This window comes from Xenopus tropicalis, chromosome 5 (assembly GCF_000004195.4).
Source record: "Xenopus tropicalis strain Nigerian chromosome 5, UCB_Xtro_10.0, whole genome shotgun sequence".
Classification (NCBI taxonomy): domain Eukaryota; kingdom Metazoa; phylum Chordata; class Amphibia; order Anura; family Pipidae; genus Xenopus; species Xenopus tropicalis.
In genome coordinates, this window is record NC_030681.2 from 50895012 (window position 1) to 50920821 (window position 25810).

At 37.2% G+C, this 25810-nt stretch overlaps 1 protein-coding gene across 3 annotated transcripts in view; it reads left to right on the top strand.

Moving 5' to 3' along the window:
• Window positions 1-18985, top strand: part of wdr27 (WD repeat domain 27) — a 93506-nt gene extending 74521 nt beyond the window's left edge. For 2 of the 3 annotated variants that reach the window (XM_002931515.5, XM_018094192.1), the window contains one exon: window positions 17924-18985. In XM_002931515.5, coding sequence (XP_002931561.2) covers window positions 17924-17971 — 48 coding nt within the window. In that variant the 3' untranslated portion in view covers window positions 17972-18985. The remainder of the gene's footprint in view (window positions 1-17923) is intronic. The other variant, XM_031902359.1, reaches the window with a different exon arrangement.
• Window positions 18986-25810: the final 6825 nt, after the last annotated feature.

A 25810-nucleotide genomic window follows, 5' to 3' on the forward strand; every position in this document is an offset into this window, starting at 1 on the left:
ACCTATAACACTTTTGATTAAATCGCTGTAATTAAGAACTAATATTGCATAACAGTGGCAAATGTTACTGCAAAGTTTTATTTAGAACAGTTTGAGATTTTAGTAGGAGGTCATAAAATTATTTAGAAAATGCATTGTACATTATATATATTTTTTTCATTCAAATAAAACTATTTAATTTTCCACTTAAAAAGAGAATGAAAAAATTCTATGCTGTTCGCTGGAAATTTATGTTGGAAACACATTCTCAAGAATGGACTGTACATATTTTCCCTTCTACTAGAAAGCATGTAAGAACAAATAAGCATCTGATTGAATTAGGAATGCAAAATTATTCATTACTGAAATGCAAGGAAATCCTAAACAAGAAAGGTAAATTTCATATCTGGGTCTGCTGAATTTCGGGAGGCAGGGATGAACTCATTTTTAAGCTGTTGAATTCCCTAGGATCTTTGTCTGTAGTTTGCTTGTTTAATACTTAATTTCACCGTATACTGACCATGACAATATCTATGAACACATTTAATTGCTAATTCCAACTTCCTTTTACCATTTTATCATTTTACAGTCTAATATAGGGGAATACATTGCTGTTAGACCATCCTCTAGCAGCTAGATAGATTAATGGAATAAGAGGAAGCATATAGTCCACAAACTGTCAGACTTTCTCCCAATCTCTCTGCCTTCAAGAGATCTCTAAAAATGCATTTATTTAGAGAAGTTTACCCTAATCTAGTTTAAAGGAACAGTAACACCAAAAAATGAAAGAGCTTTAAAGTAATAAAAATATAATGCACTGTTGCCCTGCACTGGTAAAACTGGTGTGTTTGCTACAGTAATACTACTATAATTTATATAATAAGCTGCTGTGTAGCCATGGGGGCAGCCATTCAAGCTGGAAAAAAGGAGAAAAGGCACAGGTTACATAGCAGATAACAGATACGTTCTGTAGAATACAATAGTGTTTTATCTGTTATCTGCTATGTAACCTGTGCCTTTTCTCCTTTGAATGGCTGCCTCCATGACTACATAGCAGCTTATTTATATAAATTATAGTAGAGTTTCTGAAGTAAACACACAACTTTTACTAGTGCAGGGCAGCAGCACATTATATTTTAGTTACTTTTATACACTTTCATTTTTTGGTGTTACTGTTCCTTTAAAATAGCCTCAGTGTGCTGCTAAAAGTAAAAACCTGTGCCACACCTCTCACAACTCTGGTCATGCCCATTCCCACACCTTGTGTCTCAATCCTTTCTCCTTGTAGATTGTAAGCTCTTTTGGGCAGGGCTCTCTTCACCTCTTGTATCGGTTATTGATTGCTTTATATGTTACTCTGTATGTCCAATGTATGAAACCCACTTATTGTACAGCGCTGCGGAATATGTTGGCGCTTTATAAATAAATGTTAATAATAATAATAATAATTGTGTATAAGAGCAAGCCACTGGAATTTTCTGAAATTGCATAGAATTGTAACAACCTTTAGAAATCCTATTTGGCACTGTTTGGAACCATTTTATATAATATGTCAAATAGACAGACTTTTGGGGAGAGCATTTTTGGGATGGTGATTTACTAAGGCATAGTTTGGTAACATAGAGGTGATGTAGCATATTAAATTGGATAAGTCTGTCCCTGGTTGCTATTAAAAATTGATGTGCTTTTGAAGTACTCTCATCCCAGTCATCTGCATTTAACTCTGAAGCCTGAAACGACTAGGAAAGGGTGCAGGGATTGTAGAAACTAAGTTACTGTCATCAGAATCCACTGTCCATCAGAAGTCCACTGGTGGTAACACTGGTTTGTTTGAGGCAAATAGGGCTAGAAAGGTGTGTTGGAATTGCAAATAAAACATTGGGGTAATTAAGACCCCTTGCTTGTCCCGACTGAATATTTCAAATTCCCAGTGTTGCTAGTGTTTAAGAAATATATATGATGTACAGTATATCAATTTATTTTGTAATGAAGCTTATGCTTTTTCGGGAGTGCATAGGTTTTCCACTTACCAAGCAACAAAAAGCCAAAAATACTTACTTGGTGAAATCATTCACACCACCAGCCTAAAATAAACAGAATAATTTCTCATTTACAGGTGAATTTTTATTCTGTCCTTCAACAAATATAATAAAAATGTTAAGTATGATTAAACAGATTCATTGCAGCTGTGTTTGATATGTGTGAGAAACGTTACAGAGATGTCTTTGCCTTTAAGTGTTAACCCCTTAGTATATTGTTAAAGCCAAGTAATTGCAGATTGTACAGAATGCAGGTTCTGTAGTTGAAATTAGTATACAGAGCTTTAAATGTCTGTTTTCTTTATAAAGAAAAATATGTAAGATGTTAGTCAAGAAGTCACATAATTGTAAATCACTTTCATAAATCTGTAATTCACATAGCTGATTCCACATACAAAAAAGTGTTGTTTTAACACAATTACATTAATGGAAAAATCAAATAACAGCCAAGAAAACTGTCTGAATGAAATTCAACTGAATTATTTTGAAGTCTCCAGAATTACTTTAGTGCCAGTGTGATTATTTTAAACGCTGCTGGCCTGTGGCAGGCAAATCATTTGTTATACCTAAACTGTGGGTAAAAGTTATGCATTGCTTCAAGCAAACATCTGATTTTCCTAGTAACAGAAGAAAAATAATAATAAAGCCAACATTTCTAAATTCTAATTTCTAATTTCCTACTAGCCATAGGCAGGGGGTGACTTTTTTTGTTTGGGGAGGCTAAAGATGGTCTATACATAGACTGACCTAAAGTTTATATGAGACATAGTAGATTTGCTGCAGGTGTAAAAATGAACCCCCCAACTACCTCTTGCGACTTCCAAGGATACTGCGTGAAAGTGCTTTTTTCACTCTAAAATGCTTGGGATGTAATAGTATTCATACATGCACTTCTGTGAGGGGTTCTCCATCCATTTGTGTTTGTGATCAGTTAGCTTAAACGTGTTTTAGTTTTATAGTGAGAATGGCAGTGGGTACTGACATCCCAGTCACATTATATACAGTGAAATGCAGTCTATGTTTTCAAAACCAGCACATTATGTGCAGTGAGATGCAGTGGGTACAGATAGCAGATATTCAGGCCCTTGCACTATAACACTGGCACTGATACAAAATATTGGTTTGTTTCCCAGCTATGCAGTCTCATGAGGGCTCCACTGTAACTAACTAGAAATGAACAAATCAATGACAAAAGTAAAAACAGTGCCAAAAAAAAACCCAGGTCAGTTTTACTGCCTGTCAGGAGAGCTGTGCTCTGATTAAAGAAGCCACAAGAAGAAATATCCAATCAGAGCACTGCTGATTACAACAGAACCCGGGATACAGAACAGTGCAGAAACTAAGTTTTTAGTTTAGTTTAGAGGTTTTTTTTCTGTGGTGCCAAGCTGGCACCTATGCTACTAGCTGTGTGTAAATGTTCATTAAAAAAGAAATACAACTTCCTCAAATAACCTTTATATTGTTTTAGTATGATGTAGAGAGGGTTCTGACACAATTTGCCATTGGCATTCATTTTTTATTGTTTGTTTTTTTGAATGATTTAGGTTTTTGTTTAGCAGCTCTCTACTTTGGAATTTCGACAGGTATCTGGTTGCTATGGTCCAAATTACTCTAGCAACCAGGCAGTGGTTTAAATAAGGACTGGAAATTGAATAGGAGTGGGCCTGAACAGAATGATAAGTAATACAAATTAGCAATAAAATTGTAGCTTTTGTTTACAGTCTACAACCTCTCCTTTTTCTGTCGGCTTAACGTTTTGGACACCAGTGATTTTTTTTTCTGTTCTGCTTAACTAGTGGTTCCTCTCTTGCCTCTAAAACCATACCTTCCTGTCTGTTTTTTTGGAACCTGTTGTTACCTCTCTAGCACTCTTGGTTATTTGCACCCCTCCTGTCCTCTTAGATCCTAGTGGTACCTCTTCTATCCTGATCATGTATCTCCAGCTCCCTTGGTGTTATCTCTTCTCTTCTCGCCAGTGGTGATGTTTTTCACTGTCTGTATTTCTTGTCTTTTTTCTTGACTTGGTGGTTCCCAAATGCCTTCCCACCGTCAATAAAGTAAATTGCTAGTGGGAAAAATATGCGTCACTTTTTCTTTCTGAAGTCGCCTGAAGATGCTGAATATGTTTTCCCACAGACATTTGGAGGAGTTTAGTCACCTGTGAAAAAGGAGATTTATTGCGGGTAACTTAATTCTTTGCCCTTATTGCCCCCATAGACAGTACCCCCATACACAGTGCCCCCATACGCAGTGCCCCCAACTGCCCCCATAGACAGTACCCCCTAAGAAAGTGCCCCCAATTGCCCCCATAGACAGTACACCCCATACACAGTGCGCCCAATTGAGACAGTCCCCCCCATACACAGTGCGCCCAATTGAGACAGTCCCCCCCAAACACAGTGCCCCCAATTGAGAGAGTCCCCCCATACACAATGCCCCCAATTGAGACAGTCCCCCATACACAGTGCCCCCAAATGAGACAGTCCCCCCATACACAGTGCCCCCAAATGAGACAGTCCCCCCCATACACAGTGCCCCCAAATGAGACAGTCCCCCCCATACACAGTGCCCCCAAATGAGACAGTCCCCCCATACACAGTGCCCCCAATTGAGACAGCCCCCCCCATACAGAGTGCCCCCGATTGAGACAGTGCCCTCAATTGAGACAGTCCCCCCATACACAGTGCCCCCGATTGAGACAGTGCCCCCAATTGAGACAGTCCCCCCATACACAGTGCCCCCAATTGAGACAGTCCCCCCATACACAGTGCCCCCAATTGAGACAGTGCCCTCAATTGAGACAGTCCCCCCATACACAGTGCCCCTAATTGAGACAGTCCCCCCACATACACAGTGCTCCTCTGCATATGCAGCTCCTTTCGTGTTGATGACAAGCCTTTTTATAAGGTTGTGCCCCGTGCGTACGTGTGACGTCAATACGCACGGGGCACAACCTTATAAAAGGGCCTGTCACCACCGCACAAGGAGCCGCATACACAGAGAAGCCGCTGGAGAAGAAGGAGTGCCAGCGCATCACGCTGTCTTGGATACCACAATGAATGTTCCGCATTTACGTTATCTATTACGGAAATGCGGGACATTCATGGAACTATCCGGGACAGTGGGATGCGCTATCAAAACTGGGACTGTCCCGCGGAAAGCGGGACAGTTGGGGGGTATGCTACATAGAGTGTTCTCTCAGGGAAAGAAAGGAGCTTGGATATGAAAAATGCATAGGTGGATAGTAATATTTTTGTTTGGGGAGGCTAAAAATGTTAAGTATCTATGCAATGACAGTTACCACACTCATACAGACAAGCATTTTTTACATGCGCTTTCCTGCGCTGGATCTTGCATGTGTTTCAGCACAGGGGAACACAAAAAGAAACGCAGGCCTGTATTTCCTAGATGACTGTAGTCATTGTGGCAAAGGCAAGCGTTGAATGCAGGTGGAATGCAACTTGCTGTGTTTACCTGTGCCGCAAAGAGTACAGCCTACTAGGGTATATAGGCCTGAATTTCTTCCTGTGCTGAAACACATGAAAGATCCAGCACAGGGAAACGCAGGGAAAAACATTTGTCTGTAAGAGCCATGAACAATTTTTTAAAAAATTTTGTCACACACATACAGTATGTTGACAACTTTAAAATACTGAAGTAAAAATGCAGTTTGGAGCAGTTAGGGTAACAGGAAAAAAAATCATTAATTTTTTGTGGCATTAGTCCTTTACAGCTGAAATTTTTTTTAACTCTGTTCAGTTCCATAACTGTGTGAACAAAACATGCAGGGTTAAAGCCGACTGCTAGCACCAAGACCTGTATGAGTTGGGGGCCTGTTAAATAAGTAGAGAGAATGAATCTGAAAACTGTGCTGCACTATTCATAACATAAAAATAGGCACAACATCTATTTGAAAAGTGTTTGACCTGAAAGCAGGTGCTTGTATGGCTATTCAAGCTGGACCCAATAAAGCCTGATGTGGGTTATATAAAAGACTTTTCATAGAAGGCTGGCTGGCCACTCTTACATCATGTATGGTTTCTGCTTTATAAATGTGTATATTGACAGACATAATGGTAGATAGTTTAGAAACAGGATGGGCAAACAGGAACAGAGCTGCCAATCAGTGGGAAGTGCCAGAACATAAGAGACTTTTTTATTAGGGCTGCCATCAGAAACTTTGGGGCCCCATACAAGTTACTGGGTCCCCCCCATCAACACAAGTATGGCACTGGGCAGTGAGTGTGGCAGCATTCATTTTTAAGTTCTACAGATTGTCTCTTGCATTTTTCTGTCAACTACGAGCCAGTCCAACCATTATCAGCTTAATATCTCCAGTTCCAAAACTTAAGCCCCCCACAATAACCAATTCCAGCTCAGCATTTCTCCCATAAGCCTTAACAGAGTTTATATGTCTAGCAGCCCAATCCTTTATAACTCCCTATCATTTCATAGTAAGATTAATCTATATAGCCCCAAAAGAATCAGTTTCCACCTCAGACTTAACTCTTGGGTGTACTTCTACTTTATATGAGCTCAACATTAGATCTATTGCAGCTATGTAAAACTTTGCCAGCACTCCTTCAGTTCTGATATAGTACAAGACTATAAAAATAATATATATTATAATAATAATAATAATATATAAAGGAATATATGTGTGCTTATCTTACTAATAAGGTAAAGAAGCACCTTCTCCAGCTCTCTGCATTGCTTTCCCTCAGTAATTTCAGCTCCTTGTAGCCACTCCGTGCTGCTAATGTTAGATTGGGTAGGATGGCAGGGAAGAGTAGCAGACTATGACCAGAAACTAGCCTGAAAGGTGGCATACATTAAGGCTGGATTATTATTGCCTTATACTTGCACCTCTTCACATCACAACCCTCCTGTCCCCACACAGCCCTGCTAGTGATACGCTGATGTCTGATCTTAACCTGCAACCTCCCTTACGTTCCATTTTCAGTTAGAAACTTGTACAGCATTATATTGCAAACAAGTTCAGGTAAATTTACTAAGGACTTAGGTTTGGGGAGGCTCCTTCATGAAAATCCGCCTATGGAAAAATGAGTTCATATTATAAGCGAGTCACATCTAGGAAAATGTTGCTTTTTGTGAGCTAGCAGTAACACATTTCAGTGTCAGTAAATTCCAGTTTTTTGTACCCAGCTGTATAGTTTTCATCAAGTCACTGTGGCAGAAGGGGGGGTTTATTTCTTTCAGTGTATCATATGTAAGCTTACATTAAATTTGGAACAGAGTTGTCATCATTTCATAACAAAGGAAAGAACATTTTATATACTTCTTAGGTGACAGATGATGACCAGTTTGTCTGTACTTTAGCGTTTGTTTTGCCTTACTGTTAAAGATACAGTGGGATGGTAGATTATGTGTAAAGAGGAAAGAAAGGGGGTCCAGAACAGCAAGTAGGCAAAATAATCCAGTAAGTTTCAGAAGAAATGCGTAGAATACCCGCTATACCTCTACTTTCAGTGGCCAATCAAGCATCAGCAAGGTAAGCAACCAAATCAACTCATAATGAGAGTGCCCTTTTTTAACAAAATTTAACAAATGACCACTCTTTAGATGGCAATAACAATATCAGAGTTCCTATTAAGTGGCTCACTTCAGCCATACCCAATATAGTAGAAGCATAAATGAATAAATAATTAATGCAAAAAGTGAATAAAAAATTTCTAAGATTCACCAACCAAGGCCTCAGTTTCTATGATGTCCACCAAATAATACCTTACTGACAATTCAATGTGCAAAAAGATCTCCCTTATGTTTAAAACATTCACAATTACAATAAGTTAACAACCCATACATATGTATACATATAATAACACCGGTGTTCATTAAATAACGTAATTGTTAACTTGGAGTGATAACCAGGTTATTTTCTTAGGTGTGTCTTTGGATACAGATTTGTTCACTTAGTCCATATGTGTATAAAAACAATTTTATTTATTTAATCAATCTTTTTTGCCATACTTTTATCACCATATAGGTGTTATTATTTTAATACCCTCAGTGCTCTCTGTGTTGCTTCCTGCATCCTGTTCCGATTTGAGCGCAGTTGCACCTGTTGATACAGAGGAACCTTGGAGCTATTGGCACTGTGCCGTGTGTCTAAAAAAATAGAGTGTACACATCACTCTCATGCTAACACCAGAAACACTGTCTACTGGACTTGAAAAACTTTAATTTCAATTGCTTGTGATTTATATCAGCTTCAGTTCCCCATTTGTGACTGCAACAACACAGAAATTCTGGAACTATGCTCAGTGCAAAGTCTATGTTGTAAATTATCCTTATAATGTGTCATTGTGATCCATCTGTTTTTAATTACAGCTCCTATCACCACCTAACACTGTTGTCAGAGGGTACTGGGATCTGTAGTTCAAATGTAGGCATAGCCTATATATAACTTTGTACAGTGAGCTTAGCACACCATGCCACCACAGCTTCTCCTGGATTTAAAAATCTGATAACCTTTAACTAAGCATGAGAGTGTATTCCATCAGAACCACGTTCTCATAACCTTTTGCTTAAACACGTGCAATTCATAGTGCAATCCCATATATCCTATACATTTCTTAATCCTATTGAAGTTAATCAGGGTCGGATTTAAGCCTGGTGCACCCCTAGGCTGCTCACATCCCCAACACACACCCCCACCCACTTGTACCTTCCTTACATAGTCCGCTTCGCTGCTACTGCTGCTGCCATTCAACCAATTGGCTGCACTGGGGACTGGGCAGGTGGGAAAATCAAACAGCTGTAATAATCTCAAGTCCAGTCCCCAGTGCAGATTCTGTCAGCGGGCGGCATGCTGCCCTAGGCCCAGGACTTTGTGGTCTGCCCACAGATGTGGAACTGAAGGCAGTAGTTGTGCTTTTGGCATGTTTACTAAAACTGGAAATAAATATCACCAGTGATGTTGCCCATACAAACCAATTTAAGGTGTTTGTAAACATTCACCTCAGTGCCCTATGGACCAGCAGAGTTCTAGAGCAAATATATATATTTAGTTAAAAAAAAAAAAAATAAGCAAAACATAAAATTACCCTTAAGGGGTGCTAGACTGATTTGGTTTGAGCATAGTTGGTTAACTCATTTCATTTGTAATATACTCCTTGCTCTTCATATGCTATATTCCCATTGCTTATACAGTATTGTAGTTTCCATAAACAGTAACATGTTATCACCACTTATCGGAAAACACAGTTTGGACCATATTTTGTTAAAAGTAATGGACAGTATTAACTTATAAGATTGTTTGATGTAATATGATTAAAGGAATTACATTCTCCACCTTTAAGCAAAGATTTGTACAGACTTGGGTAACAGTTAATCCTTTTCTGAAAATGTACTACCTGGAAATTTATATTTAGTTGGGATTATATATTGGATTTTCCCCTCATTTTCTGTCAAGAACTTTTTGTACTTAGGAAGAACTGAGCCAAGACACATTTCTCTTAAATCAATCTGAAATCTTACATTTCTAAAAGATTATTAATGGCATCTGGAATGCTTCCCATTATAACAAAATATGAAATTACACTGATTGAAGGTGATCTCTGGATTATGTCTGGGTAGTAATAGGCTCATTATTTTTATTCTCTTCAGCAGGGCTTCATAGATTATTATATAGATTATTATAATTCCAATAAATATTGTTTTGTGGTACACAAGTATATTTGTACCAGATTATTCTCTGAATAAACTTCTTTTGTATCTGGAAACCAAGACTATCAAATTGTTAAAAGCATATTTCCAGTTACTGTATATTATATCATTGCAATTTAGGCGCTGATGAATATTTATGGATAGGATTTGTGCTGAACATAACTTTTTTCCTATACTTTTATTTAACTAAACAAGACAAACAAGGAAACTGAAGCTGCTCCATGATTCTTTTGAGGCAGATAATTACTGGAATACAGCACTCTCCCTTTACCCATTTGTTGTGACTGTTATGCTTTTAATATAAGCAATATGCAAGGTGATTATCAGTGCTTTAAGATTATACCAGGAAATATAGCTGTAAGATCGATACCTCTAATTGTTTTGTTTTTAATTTCAAATTTTACTTTAGAATGAATTAAATGTAGCACTGATATGATTCACACAAAAGCTACTTGATCAATACTACTTGTAGTTGGGATTCAAACACCCACTGCTTAAAGTAAATTTCTTCTTAATGAACAGATATAACCCAGTGTTGTACACCACAGCCTGTTTCAACCTATAAACATTTATAATTTGAATTTGAATTAGGTCATGAGCCAATAAATTATGTACTGAACATTTTTTATTACAAATACCATGCTAGAAAGGAATTCAGCTCATGTATATCTGACCAAAGAATGTATCATTATCTTTCCTCTGCATCAGTAAATAGCCTCTTTTCACCTGGCATTTAACAAATGTATGTATTGGCCTTGAATATTCTTGTACAAAAAAAATGTTGTTTTAAATGAAGTATCTCTGGAATGCTGCATTAGCCATTAAACAGTACCATGGATTATTCCCCAACACCCCATTGTGGAGAATGATAATGTCACACATTTTAGGAACCCGGAATGCAACACAATGTTACAAACACAGATAAATTCTTTTATTTGGGCAGGCAAGAAATCACAAGTTAATACTAAGATCTTACAACAACCCATATCTACTAGAGGGTTTAGAATATCACATCTGCAGTGTTATTATAGAGCTTCATTATTAAAAACCTCAATTGGATGCAAATTCTACAACATTCTACAAAAAGTAGCTAGATTTAGAAACAGGAGAACATGAGGACATTTTGGTTGGTTTCCCCTAGAACACCTCTAGTTAGTTTTAAATACAAAGTACCTACCTCAAGATCTCCCTTTACAAAGCTGTATTAATACTATCTCAGAACATTATTTAATGTTTAGAGGACCTTTCCACAATTGAAAGAAAGCTTTCTCCAGCTTATGGAGATTGAGACTGCCACACCTACTCAGTAAAACAATATGGAATTTCAAAACTCTGTGCTAACACACCCAGGTGGAGCACTTTTGTTATACATGATGGAAAATAATATAGAATACTCTCAGAATGCAAGATTCACTAATCATCTTGAAAATCTAATTTACATGGGTTTATCCTTTAGGCTAAATCTCACCCACTGGGTCTTTAAAGCAAAAGATTCCAAACTACAGAACAGTTTCACCCTTCTTGGGTTGCAGCAAATGCCAGCTAGCTAACATACATAAAACCATAGCCTAAATTGTTTTAGTCATATGCTCTGCAGTACGGATTGGTGACATACCCTGGACACAATTGTTAGGCTGTATATTTACTTCTTTTTGTTTCTCCTCTCTCACTTATTTCTAATTTCCTATTACTTGTATTTCTTAATCATTTCTTAACGTTCAACATTAGTTGAATGTTAGTTCTATTCACATATGCTTAACAATTTTTTAAATATATCTGTTTTAATGTAACTCGCTTTAACTAAGAGACATTTCTGGTAATTCAGTAAAGTTATAAAAAAAATGTTGTTTAAAATTGAACAATGGTCGTATAAAGTAGTCACGCATAATAATTTACATTCAATCAGTGAACTGATAAGAAGCAATAAGAGGACTGCAGTATGGCGCTAAACAGTGTGTGTGTGGAGCCAGGTATGCCAATAAAAGCATAGGAGGGGCACTTTAAGAATGCCACTCTAATATCTTGTAAAGGCAGAGGACAGCAAGCAATAACCTTACTGTCTCTTAAGGTGGCACGGGCTATCATAGGCGGGTATTTAAACAGAGTGGATGAATTGTGTTCTTTGTAATGCAGGTGTCCTCAATATAGGCTTGAATACAAGTTCAGGATATTGTATTTCCTAATTAAAAGAGTAACAAGAATGTATCTTCAGTTTACCCTGCTTTCTGCTGCAGATGGTGCAACATGCTTTGTTCCTTAATATATTCGGTGGGACTTTTCTATTGCTTAAACCTAGTAGAACAACTACATGCACTTATGAAATGTATCCATTCCTCTCACGTTCCAGTAAACCCTGGGGATAAATAATACATTTCCCAATAAAATAAATAGGTTCAAACAACTGTGCATACTTGATTATAGCTATCCTTTGGTTAATAAAAAAAACCCTTAAATAAGATGAGTACAACAAATATCCGTCTGAAATATTGAGCTTTTGTGGCAGGTAGCCTAGTCATATCTATGAAGTTTGGACACCATGATAAAAATCACAAACAACTTGGGCACCCTCATAACCTTTCCTGTAATTTGTCCTTGTTTCAAAACACTGATACTATGTAGGCATTTGATTCTATAATTTTACTCTCAATTGGAATAAAAATGAAGCAATGAAAAATGTTTATTTGATGGTGTACCCAACCAGAGGGCAATATTAAAGTGTATACAAAGGAAGTTGTCCTCAATAATCATGCATTAAAAGTTAGCAAAAAATTCATCCCCTTGCTTAGGACCATTTTTATTGAAAAAAGCTCTGTCCTAATTTTAACTTTGTCCTAATTTTACATTTTGCTTTACCACAAGGACCGAGAATATATGTGTTTGTAATCCAGAGGTTGGTACATGCACAGATACTGATAGCCTTTGTGGCTGTTATAACAGAGAGTTAGACTGATGACAAGAAAGACATTTTGTGTAACAGAGGATCAGGACGTGGCTCATTTCCAGACCACAAGTCTGTCTGTTCAGACAAACATCTTTACTCGTTGTGCTTCAGAAGGGCCTTTGGCAGAAAAACCCATTACTGTTATATTAAGAAATCGACTCCTGCAACTGGAATGTATTTGCTACTGCTATAAGGTGATATATTTTGTTTTAATCTAATTCAAGTGATTGTTCTTTGTGAAGCAGAGAACATATTCTGAGAAATTTAAAGCCATTCTGTCATGCTTGTCATGGTGTAGTTTTTATTACTAAATAACACTGTGTACATTGCAAAATAATTCATTCAACCATTTAAAATTTTATTTTCGAACCCTTTTAATTTTAGTTGCAATTTTAGTGTATAGGCAGCCATCTCAGGTCATTGTTCCTGATCCTGAAAGATCTAGAACTTCACAATGCAACTGCTTTCAGATAACCTATTGTTTCTCCTACTCAAAGTAACTGGAGGAGTCATGGCTGGATTTGGGAATTGAACTATTAAGTACTAGTCTGATATCTACCACTAGCTGGGGCATAGAAGCATTTTTAGCATTGTCATGCTCGGCTGCTGGTTGAGTGGGGGTGATATCATATCTCCCAACATCTGGGGGTTTTGGGGTCTTGTTTTATGTGTTATTACAGTTTTGCTAAAAAAGATATTTCCCTTTTAAGCTGCAAGTCTCCGTTCCATCAAGAGGCTTGTTTAGCTTATTAGTTACTATTTTATCAATGTGCAGGTGTTGCTTGTTAACTTTTTTGGGCTCTCTGCCAAAAGCTACCTATTTAAGGAGCAGGAGAGAGACCGGAAGATAGTTAGTTTGGCAGGATGGGCCCAGTGTAGCATTTTTAAGAATGGGTTTTTACACATGCTTGTTTGAATAGAGAGGGAAAAGTACCAGAAGCCAGAGAGCAATTGAATATGAGTAAGAGCTGGAGTAAGGGCAGGGGCACACTGTTTTAGTAGTGATGAGGGCATAGGATCCAGTGAGCAGGCAGTAGGCGGAGAGAAACGGAGAAGCTGAGAAACATTTACAAGCAAAAATCTGCTATGGCTTACTGCACCTGGGTGTATTTTATGCATTTTATTACTCAAGGGAGATAGAGGCTGTTAAGGTTTCACAGTAGTTTTTGTTTTATATAGTGGTTTTTGAGTCATGTTGTGGGCTGTACATAAACACTGCACTTGAAGTGTCAATAAACTACAAATTATCCTCCAAAGATTTTATTCTTAATTCCGCTTTAAATGGATTTGGTTAAGAGTCAATTTTACAGTAAATATTATGGGAATTATTTTGTATTTTACCCTCATGATAAATGAAATAGGTAACTAATGAAAAATATTGTTTACCATTAAACATATGTTTTTAAACTTGCTCTCTGTGCACTTCTAACATAGAACGTTAGCCTTTCTGCACATTCCAAAAATATTTGAGGACTGATTCCCTCTACTGTTTCTTATAGATCATCTCAGTTTTCCTTGTGTAGCAGTTAAGGTATGTGAATGTTGTATCAGCAACATGAAGTAAATGTGGAATTGATCATGTGTTTCTGCTGTATATGGGATCACAGCAGTCAGAGAATACAGCAGGTTTAGTATATTTCACTAATCCAATTCAAAGATTTTTTTTCCACTCTTTCTTTCTTAAACAGGAAATATTTCAACACAGTCATTTGATAACTGCAGATTAAACCCAAACAAGATGTTGTTTGAATGGAAACCTCATACCTCTCTTGTGTCTCAAGGGAAAATGTGCCTATCTTTATATATATAAGTCTCAGTAGCAAAAGGAACACATTGGTAGCATATGGCTTTGATAACCCAGTGCTTCATCCGCAAAGGAGCACTCCAACAGTATAGAATTGAGCAATGCATATGGTTCATTTATAGAGCTATGGGATGTATTTAAAGGAAACCCATTATTCAGAAAGCTCAAAAATATAGTCATGCCATTTTTGACCCGTTTCAGCATTTTTTATGTAATAATAAAACAGTGCCTTGTACTTGATAACTAAGCTGCATGGGTCCATATTGGTGGCAAAACAATCCTGTTTATTTACTTTTTAAATGTTTTTCTTTTGTAGCCTTAAGGTATGGTGATCCAAATAATGGAAATACCCTTTATCCAGAAGTCCCAGATGCCAACTATTATAGAAAATGCATTCCATACCTGTACTGTTGGGATTATTTTTCTTTCCTCAGTGGTAAATGTTTCACCTTGGTAATTGGTAGAGAAATGTGGCAATTATGTAGGTTTCATGTATTTTTTTTTTTTTACAATAAGGTATAATAGGCTTACATTTTTGGCTATATATAGATACTGATGACGATCCTGTGGGGATCGAAACACGTATTCATGCTTTTTGTAATCATATATTTTTTTTAAAATGTGGAGGCATTCAGCTTTTTTAAAAAGTAAGTTTAGCTGTGGTAGAAAAAAAGCTTAAGGGCAGCTTTATCAAAATAGGACATTAGAGCTCACTACAGAGAAACATACCCACTTTCTATTCTTTCCTATGGGTTTTTTAAAAGTGAAAGTTAGATATCACCATTTGATAAATAACCTACTAAATATCCCATAGGAATGCATAGAGGTGGGTGAAATTTTCTCTGTGAGCTCTAACATTATGTAAATCTGCCCTGTGGAGGCAGATTTATCAACATTCTTATTTTCGTGGTTTTAGATTGCACAAATTGTTGCACAAAGTACGAAAAAGTCGCACAAATGAACGAAAATATCGTAGAAAATACGCACAGTTCTAAAACTTAGAAAAAATAAAAACATTTTCTAATCATACCCAATCGTACTTTGATAAATGGGCCCCTAAGTGTTGTAATGCTTGAACTGAGGTGGAAAAAGTGGAGGATGCTATGTCCACTGTGCATAGCGTAGCATGGCAAAGGTATTTTGCTATTTCCTTTTGCTGAACAGTTGATACTCAGTATGCATAGATCTATAATATCTAGGGACCCCAAAAATGAAAATTGTGCACATGACTTTTCTTAGCTGGCAAATCAGCTTACAGAAACACAGCACCCTGCCTGCGTATTATGTGTCATAGCACAGCATATTCTATAAAATAACCCCTTATTATTTAATATGTAGCATCATTTTTTCTTTGTTTTTCCCCTATTTTCTGCTTCTCATTTATTCTCCCTCCCTCATTTATTCTACCTTCTTTATCTGTATAACATATCTCTATCTCATCTCCACTTCTCTCCCTTTTTATAACCTATATGCTTTTTTTCCTTGCACCATTATTTGGACAAAGAAGTGGAGATGAGCAAATGAATGCTGCAGTATTACAATAAAAAAGTTCTGGGATTTAAAACTCTTGTAACCCCCTGAGGAGATGCTATTTTACTGAAATAAAGAAGTTGAGGGATGACATCCCTTTGTATTCCTCCCCAATTCCAGCACTGAACCTACATATATCAACATGAATACTGGTGTATTTTGCATTTGGCCATTACTGATAAGAACAAACTCTGCACTCCCTATGGCATGAATGCATTACAATCGCATGCTTACAAAAGCTTAAAACTCTACCAATGCAATGGAAAGATGAACATATGGATGAAGGAATTAACTGCTTATGAGCCACACCATTTTATCCATTAAAGAGATACTGACACCAGAAATAAATCTTTTTTTTTTTTACATCTGTCTTAATATTGTCTTTGCATGCTACTCATAATTTTGCCATAAAAGTATTTCCCCGACGCTTTTATATTACCTATCTGATCCCCCATGTTCCTCTATGAGGGGGCTGCCATATTTGTGCAGCAGTAGTCTGTTAGCATTAGAAGCTATAACTGACAGTTTGAGAAGGGAAAGTCGGGTTGGCAAAACAGTCAGGTTTAGGAACTTCAACTAACAATTACTTACAAAAGCAGCCCTATGAGTGAAAAACAATGACCTATAGGTAACTTTTAATGTACAATAATATTTTCTAGAGTATCTAGTCAGTATCACTTAAACATGTAGGAGGGAGTATATTTAGCCACATCAGCCAATTCTTTCAGTTACAATTAGAGCTGCATTATTTCTGAGGGAGCACACAGCCCATCACTAAATGGTGGATCAAGGGAAAGGATGTCAGAGGGCAATATTTACTCATATATATATATATAGTGACCTTTTAAGAATCTTGCCAAACTGGAAAATATATATATATATATATATATATATATATATATATATATACATATATATATATACATATATATATATACATATATATATATACATATATATATATTTACTCATATATATATATATATATATATATATATATATATATATGTATATATATATGTATATATATATATGTATATATATATATGTATATATATATATGTATATATATATATGTATATATATATATATGTATATATATATATATATATATATATATATATATATATATATATTTTCCAGTTTGGCAAGATTCTTAAAAGGTCACTTAACATATTATAAACTGGTTAGGAATTCATTCTGGGGGTATAGTGTTCCTTTAATGACTGATGAACAACCTTTAGAGTATAGAAATATCCAGTCAGCATGAAAAAAATGTCTTTGGACCAGCACATTTTCCTGTAGAAATATAGTAACCCAAAATGTGCTGCCATAGAGTTCTTTGAGGCACAGTGAGAATTCAGGAGTCTTAAGCTTGTCAGGCAAAATGATTTACATCCTATAAGGTATGCATTGTGGAAAAGAGACCAGAGTCCTGAAACCCTCCAAAGTAAAACAGCAATGGAAAATAGCTGTGGCATAAGCTTGGCAGCACATGTCAAATGAACAAACCTCAAGTTTGGTCACATCAGTGTATCTGTTATAACTTGCAAAGCAAGCAACTACCTCATTGTACAATACTTTAATTACCATGAAGTTTCTTTTTCTTAGATTATATGCATACCTATACCTATGGCTGTGTGCTATTATTGTAAAATATTAAGGCGTATATACCCAAAAAAGGTATCATTTGATTCAGTAAAATTTTAATCTCTTTTCTGAAAAGTTTCTACATTTAATTCACTGTGGCAGTACATAGGGTGGACATGTATATGGCACAGTTTCAAAATTTGTTTATATAATGGATTGTTGTTTTTTTTATTAATATGATATTTATCATGTTTTATACACTTAATGCTTTTTGCACAATGCATTTGTCTTGCTTTGATTTCTTAATGTTGAAAACTTTTTTTAATGTGTTTTTTTTCTATTAACTTTTAGTTAACCACTGCTACCTTGGATGGAAAACTCCAAATATTTGTTTCTTGACAAATGTTATTTTTGTCATTGTCATACTCAGTGTTCTACATTTTGCAGAGAAAGAGCTGCATGGAAAGGAGTTCACTTAGATAGCAACTGTTATTAACATGGAAGATGGTAATTATATGGACAATTTTTAGATGTTTTTTTATTTCTGACATTTTTAACTTTTTGATATAAGGTTTCTAGAATTAACATCACAATAGCAACTAGGTTGTGGTTTTATGTTAAAGTGGAAAATGACTAAGAGAGGTACATAAATTATAGCATATTTAATCCAACAACAGGGATAGGATCTACTATCCAGAATGTTCAGGTTCCTCCAGATTAGGGACGTTTCCATTATTTTGATCACTAAACCTTAAGTCTGCTAAAAAAACATTTAATTGTTAAATAAACCCAACAGGATGGTTTTGCCACCAATATGGATTCATGCAGCTTAGTTACCATCAAGTACAAGTACAGCGTAGTTATCGTTAAGCTGCTGCAGGGTTGATTATTAAATCATAAGCCATATTAGAATGGTTTACAAACACCATAAAATATGATTAATGAAGATCAAATGAAAAGTTGCTTAGAAGAGGCCCATCAAGATGTAACTGCTATTAACTAAACATTAATGTAAAGATGAACTTACCCTATAAACCTCCCCTGACAGAGCACACATCACTGTGTGGAGATTAAAGTGCAGACTAGGAGATAAAAGTGGAATCTAGACTGCTTAATTTGGTAATGCATTCCTGGATTTCAAAGCAGGTTTCTGTTAGATTTTATTATGTGCCTTTATTTCTTAATATGCTAATAACATTGTCCACCTTGGTGCATTCTTTCAGTTATTTAGTTTCTGAGTGTATCACCTAGATTCCACTCTAGTGCATGCTTTTTGTCAAACATGTTTTCTGTACCTGATTTTACAGGTGTGTATTTCACAATTATATTATTTAAGTTATGTTTTTCTGATAATTTTGTCACTATGGTATGAAATGTTTTTCCCTTAAAAATAAAGGAAACTTGTGTATTGAGTGTTTGGAGCAGACCTACATCTAATAGTATGAAACAACTGGAGAAAAGAAATGTAAAAGAAATGTTTGGATATGCACAAGCATATGTTTATAAGGGGTAACAATAATTATATCCAAATGGCTGAGACCTGCAAATACAAAGTGAAAAGAAAGGTGATTATTCCCTTATTCAAAGTATGGCAGGAACATAAGTACAAGAAATGAGGACAAGTATTATATATTAATCTAGGCAGGCAAAGCATTAGCTGACACTGAAACGTAGAATTACCTGCATCCTGCAAGCTGCTAAGGAGAGGGGGAAAATGGCTGAACTACACGCCAAGACAGTTTTATGGAAACACAGAATCAGAACCACCCACACAAAAACTGGCAAAGAAATGCAGTCACAGGGATCCTATACATTTTTTCTGATGGCACCTATTTGGTGCAGACACAACTTACAAGGTCTGGGGGCCATTAAGCAAGGTTATCATGATGTTGGCAATGGAACTCAGCTGATACCTCTGCAAAGTTGAGAGTCACTTATTTCTTCTCAATAAATTCACCTACGCCATCCAGGTAGGCAGAAGAGGCACCTGCCTAGGGCGCAACAATGGGGGTGTGCCCTAGGGTGCTGGTTGGAGCGGGCCAAACCGACCAGGTTGCCTTGGACGCCCAAACAGCTTGGCCCGGCACTGGGTGGAGAAGAAGAGTCTTGTGCATGAAACGGACTATGAACAAAAGGTTTAAGTAGTGCAACATGAAAAGACTGGATGAATCTTTAGACTTGCTGGCAATTCAAGATGGTAAGTAACAGATTTGATTTGAGCTACTATTTGAAAAGCTCCAGTAAATTTGGGACCACGTTTTGCAGAACATACACCAAATTTACTATTTCGGGTAGAAATCCAAACCGAATCCCCAATAGAAATAGTACATAGTTACATAGTTACATAGGGTTGAAAAAAGACCAGTGTCCATCAAGTTCAACCCATCCAAGTAAACCCAGCACACCTAACCCACACCCACCAACCTATACACCCACATACACAAACTATAAACACAACCACTAGTACTAACTGTAGATATCAGTATCACAATAGCCTTGGATATTCTGATTGCTCAAGAACTCATCTAGGCCCCTCTTAAAGGCATTAACAGAATCTGCCATTACCACATCACTAGGAAGGGCATTCCACAACCTCACTGCCCTCACCGGGAAAAACCACCTACGCTGCTTCAAATGGAAGCTCTGTTCCTCTAATCTAAAGGGGTGACCTCTGGTGCGTTGATTTTTTTTATGGGAAAAAAGAACATCCCCCATCTGCCTATAATCCCCTCTAATGTACTTATACAGAGTAATCATGTCCCCTCGCAAGCGCCTCTTTTCCAGAGAAAACAACCTCAACCTCGACAGTCTCACCTCATAGTTTCAATCTTCCATCCCCTTTACCAGTTTAGTTGCACGTCTCTGCACTCTCTCCAGCTCATTAATATCCCTCTTAAGGACTGGAGCCCAAAACTGCACTGCATACTCAAGGTGAGGCCTTACCAGGGACCTATAAAGGGGCAAAATTATGTTTTCATCCCTTGAGTCAATGCCCTTTTTTATACAAGACAGCACTTTATTTGCTTTAGTAGCCACAGAATGACACTGCCTGGAATTAGACAACTTGTTATCAACAAAAACCCCTAGATCCTTCTCCATTAAGGATACCCCCAACACACTACCATTCAGTAGATAGTTAGCGTTTATATTATTTCTACCAAAATGCATAACTTTGCACTTATCAACATTGAACCTCATTTTCCAGTTTGCTGCCCAGTTTTCTAATTTTGTCAAATCGCTCTGCAAAGCGGCAGCATCCTGCATGGAACTTATAGTTTTGCACAATTTTGTGTCATCAGCAAAAATAGATACAGTACTCTCTATGCCCTCCTCCAGGTCATTAATAAACAAGTTAAAAAGCAAAGGACCAAGGACTGACCCCTGCGGTACTCCACTAACCACACTGGTCCAATTAGAAAATGTTCCATTTACCACCAATCTTTGTACTCTATCTTTCAGCCAGTTCTCTATCCAATTACAAATATTATGTTCTAGGCCAATACTCCTTAATTTGATCATTAACCTTCTGTGAGGTACTGTATCAAACGCTTTAGCAAAGTCCAAGTAGATGACATCAACTGCCATTCCAGCATCGAGGTTCCTACTCACCTCCTCATAAAAGGCGACTAAATTAGTCTGGCAAGATCTGTTACGCATAAAACCATGCTGGCACAAACTAATAGTATTGTGAACTGCAATGTATTCAAGTACCCTATCCCTTATTACCCCTTCCAAAAGTTTTCCTACTACTGATGTCAGACTAACAGGCCTATAGTTTTCAGGCTGAGAACAGGATCCCTTTTTAAATAACGGCACCACATTAGCAATCCGCCAGTCTCTCGGCACCATGCCAGACCTCAATGAATCCTGAAAAATTAAGTGAAGAGGTTTGGCAATCACAGCACTCAGCTCATTTAATACCCTGGGATGAATCCCATCCGGCCCTGGACCTTTGTTTACCTTTACATGTTCAAGTCTCCTTTGAATTTCCTCCCTAGTGACCCATGCGTCAGTAGTTAAATTACTAGAACTGGGCATAGTAGGCTCTGCTGTTCTTTTTAGCTACAAAAAATCTTTTTGCATGCAGGTAAGGATGCAGGTACCAATTATTCTGTAAGAAAGAAACAAAGCAATGTAGATATTGTTATAGTGTTTGAGGGCTAGCCGCCATATGTAATAAAAAGTCGGGATGCTCCGAATGCGCTGTTTTCAGATTCAGCTGAACTCCAATTCCTTCGTGAAAGATTCGGACGAATACTGAACCAAATCTGAATCCTAATTTGCATTTGAATGTCAGCTGAATCCCAAACCGAACCCTGGATTCGGTTCATCCCTAATAAAAAGCACTTATGCCCAGAAACAGTAACCCATAGCAACCAATAAGATGTTTGCTTTTAAACAGGTGACCAGTAAATGCTGCCTGCTTATTGAATGCTGCTCTTGGGCAAACTTAGTACCTCTTATAACAAAACCCCTGTTGCCTGCCTATTGCTTTGCTTTGCTTTTCATGTGCTTTAAAGGAGAAGGAAAGGCTAATAAAGAATTAATCTCAATCTGGGGGCATACCTTCAGTTGTTTCAATAGTGCCCTTAAGTCTCCCCATATTTCTCCTGTTCAGAAGATCAGAAGCCAACAGGAAGAAAAAACACTGAGCTGTGTAAAGAAAGTTCCCATAATGCCTCACTCCTGCACAGACACACAGACCAAGTGAACATGCTCAGTTAGCAAGACTATGAGTCAGCTTCCTGCTGATTGGCTCAGATCCACATTCCTAAGGGGGGGGAGTGAGTTCTTAGCATTCTTGAGGGAGGGGGGAGCAGGAGAGAGCAGAAAGCTGTGTGTCTCTGGCACAGGAATTACAGACACAACTTTTTACAGAGAACTCAGTGCAGCATTTCTGTGAGTGCTTATGGCTGTATTTACATAGACCTTTCTGATAAAGCTTACTTAGTTTTTACCTTTCTTTCTCCTTTAATAGCTCTCTAATGGCAGATAATGGCCCAGTTCTTCTGTAGGTTAGCATGCATACTCAGGAGATATATGCTGACACTGTAGTGAGTAGAGCTGCAGCTAGTTCAGAATTTCACTTCTGACCCCATGTTTTGTTCTTGAAATCACACTGATTAGAACTTAAAGAAACAGTAACACCATAAAATGAGTCTTTTAAAATAATAAAATATAATGTACTATTGCCCTGTGCTGGTATAACTGGTGTGCTTTAGAAACACTACTATTGGTATATAGTATTATATAAATAAGCTGCTGCCTAGCTGTAGGGGCAGCAATTTAAAGGAGAAATTGCTTAGGCTACATAGCAGATAATAGATAGATAGTAGATAAACTACTGTAGATTATAATGGTTTAATCTGTTATCCACTATTTAACCTGTGCCATTTAGGCCTGTTTCAACAGCCTCCATTGTTACATAGCAGTTTGTTTATATAAACTATAGTAGGGTTTCTGAAGCAAACACACAACTTTTACAAGTGCAGGGCAACTGTACATTATATTTTAATTACTTTGATGCACTTTAATTTTTTTTTTTGGTGTTACTGTTCCATTAAGGTGTTATTCTGTGTGCTTGTAGTACAGAACAGTTTTACGTTTATGATTGATTTTAGTCTCTAGCCTACATGGTTGACACCTCGGGGCATATTTATCAAAGAGTAAAAGCAGAGCTCACCAGAGTTAAAGTCTGCTTTTCTACGGGGTTTTTGAGAGGTATATTTATCAGAGTAAAATTGAGAGATCACCTTTAAATACACCTCCAAAATTCCCATAGAAACAAACAGAGAATAGTGGAATTTCCCTATTGACAAGCTGTGACAAGCTCTACTTTCACTTTTTGAAAATTATGTCCCATAAATCAAGTAATACCCTCTACTGGCTGATGGTAAAACCCACCACAGTGCTAACTCAGGCAAATGATGACTAAATAATGAATGAGGAAGGAGTCAATGAGGAATGAGGATATAGATGGATTCCTCCTTCCTTGTAACTGGGCATAGGTGTTAGGCAAGTGTGAATGACCCCTCATATTCTTACCACTGCCAAATGTGAAAGGGCAGCAGGCAGTATTTGTTATGGGAAGCCAGATTTCATTTACAGCAAGGGGGTTACATTTGGCAAATAAGAGAACATAGATTTTACTGCATGGGTTTTACTGAATGTGAATAAAAGGGAGTGTGGCCAAAAGAAGATAGTAGAAGAAGATAAAGTCAGGAGAAGAGTTGGGGTTATTGTAGATCAGGCCCAGATTCGTGAACAAGCCAAAGATCCTTAAGCCGGCCATACATGCTCCAATGATACCGTAAGAAACCTCGCTTCATACGCTATTCGGTGCATGTATGGCGGCTTGAGAGGCGACCGATAACGGTCGACTCGTTGATCAGCCAGGTTAAAAGATTAAGAAAAGTCTACGTTCAGGGCTGAATCGAAAGAAGGAGGTAGAATTTCTATTGTTTCTACCTCCATATCTGACGATTCAGGCCTGAACATCAGTGGAGGGTGGGAATGATCTTTTGGGCGACCAATGGTCGATTAAAAAATCGAAAATTGCTACGTGTATGGCCACCTTTAGGGCTAGGGAGGCTGACTCACTTTACTCTTAAAAGAACTAATACATTTTATATTTTGATTTGAATTGTTGAAGTGTGTTGGGAGGTTCAATGAATCATTTTGTTGTTTTTTACTAATATAGGAGACAAGATGGGGCCATGGGTCAACAAGCTGGCACTGTGACAGGAGGAGGCTCAACGGATTTGTGTAGGGTGGCATAAAAGATCAAAAAAGTTGTGTGTGTTTGGCTTTAATTGCTTGTGAATGTCCCCACTTCAACTTGCAAACTTCCAAAAATTCATTTTAGTATTGATCCTATTAGCAGACATAAAATATGCCTGCATACAATAATGCGATATTGATGCTCTGCTGCTAGTGACAACTTGGCAGTTAAAATGAAAGAGGAATAAAAAAAGTGTTTAAATTCTATAAGTCTGTGCTTTTTGAATACACCCTTTGTTGCAAGTAATTGTTATCTCATATCTGGGACACTGCCAAAGGAAAAAAAACAATTGTACCATAGACTAATTTAGATTTAGGAATGCCAGCTATATTCCTAGAGGAAAATTATCTGTCAGGAGTTCATGTTAGGTGAAAAATTTTACACGCAGGGATTTGGGAATTTCTCCAGCATAGTCATGCAGTTTAAATATAGAAAATCTGCTGGTTTCTTCAGGAAAATGTTTTGAATGTATTATGCATGTCTTATGGAGTGAAAAGTATTCTCTGTATGACAAGATATATCAGTAATGTATTCATTTCTTTTTAGTCAGTCACTAACAAGTCTAGTTATTTAGACAAATCTAAACTTATTTTAAAGTGTGCATTCCTGCCAAATTTGTTTAGTTTTATGCTAAATTAAATGAATATATAATATACAGTATTCTAGTTTCTCTTTTCATAAATATTACTTGTTGTTGTGTTTTCTAATTCAGCAGCAAACATAGGCACTTTTATTGTTTTACATTAAATGGCTAAAGGTATATGGATACCCCTTCTAATTATTGGAATTGGCTATACAAGCCACACCTGCCATTGCCAACACAAGTAAAAATACAACTGACCGAGAAAGCCCCGTATGCCCATACCAGTTAATGCAAAAATAAAATGTATGTTATAAATTTCTCAATCAAGTGCATTACCATGCATTTATGGTAATAATCCATCTGACACTTGTTTAATCAGATCTGATTACTACTTATAATGCCATTCTCCAGAATATAAATGTGATCTTCTCAAACCTTTAAAGGAGAAGGAAAGGTTCAAGCACTGGAGGGGTGATAAATGTAAGGGACCCCCCAGTGATTGTAATCACTTACCCGATACCCTGGGCTGGTGCTTCTTTTTGCAAAAAACTGCACTGACCTGGGGAACTTGTGAGAGAGTGCTACTGCGCAAGCACAACCACTCAAAGCCAAAAGAAGCAGGGAGAGGATCATTCCTCACAAGTGCCCCAGGCCATTGCAGTTTTCTGCTAACAGGAGCACTTGTCACGGTTATCAGGTAAGTGATTACAATCATTGGGGGGTGCCCAACATTTCATTAAACCTTTCTTCTTCTTTAAGTAACTTTTCCACTACAGGCGTCCAACTTGCAGTTGTATGTAAATATGCCTTGCTGTAATTGGCTGATTAGAGCTAATTGCTGACTGGTTGCTATGGGTCATTAATAAGTACTCGG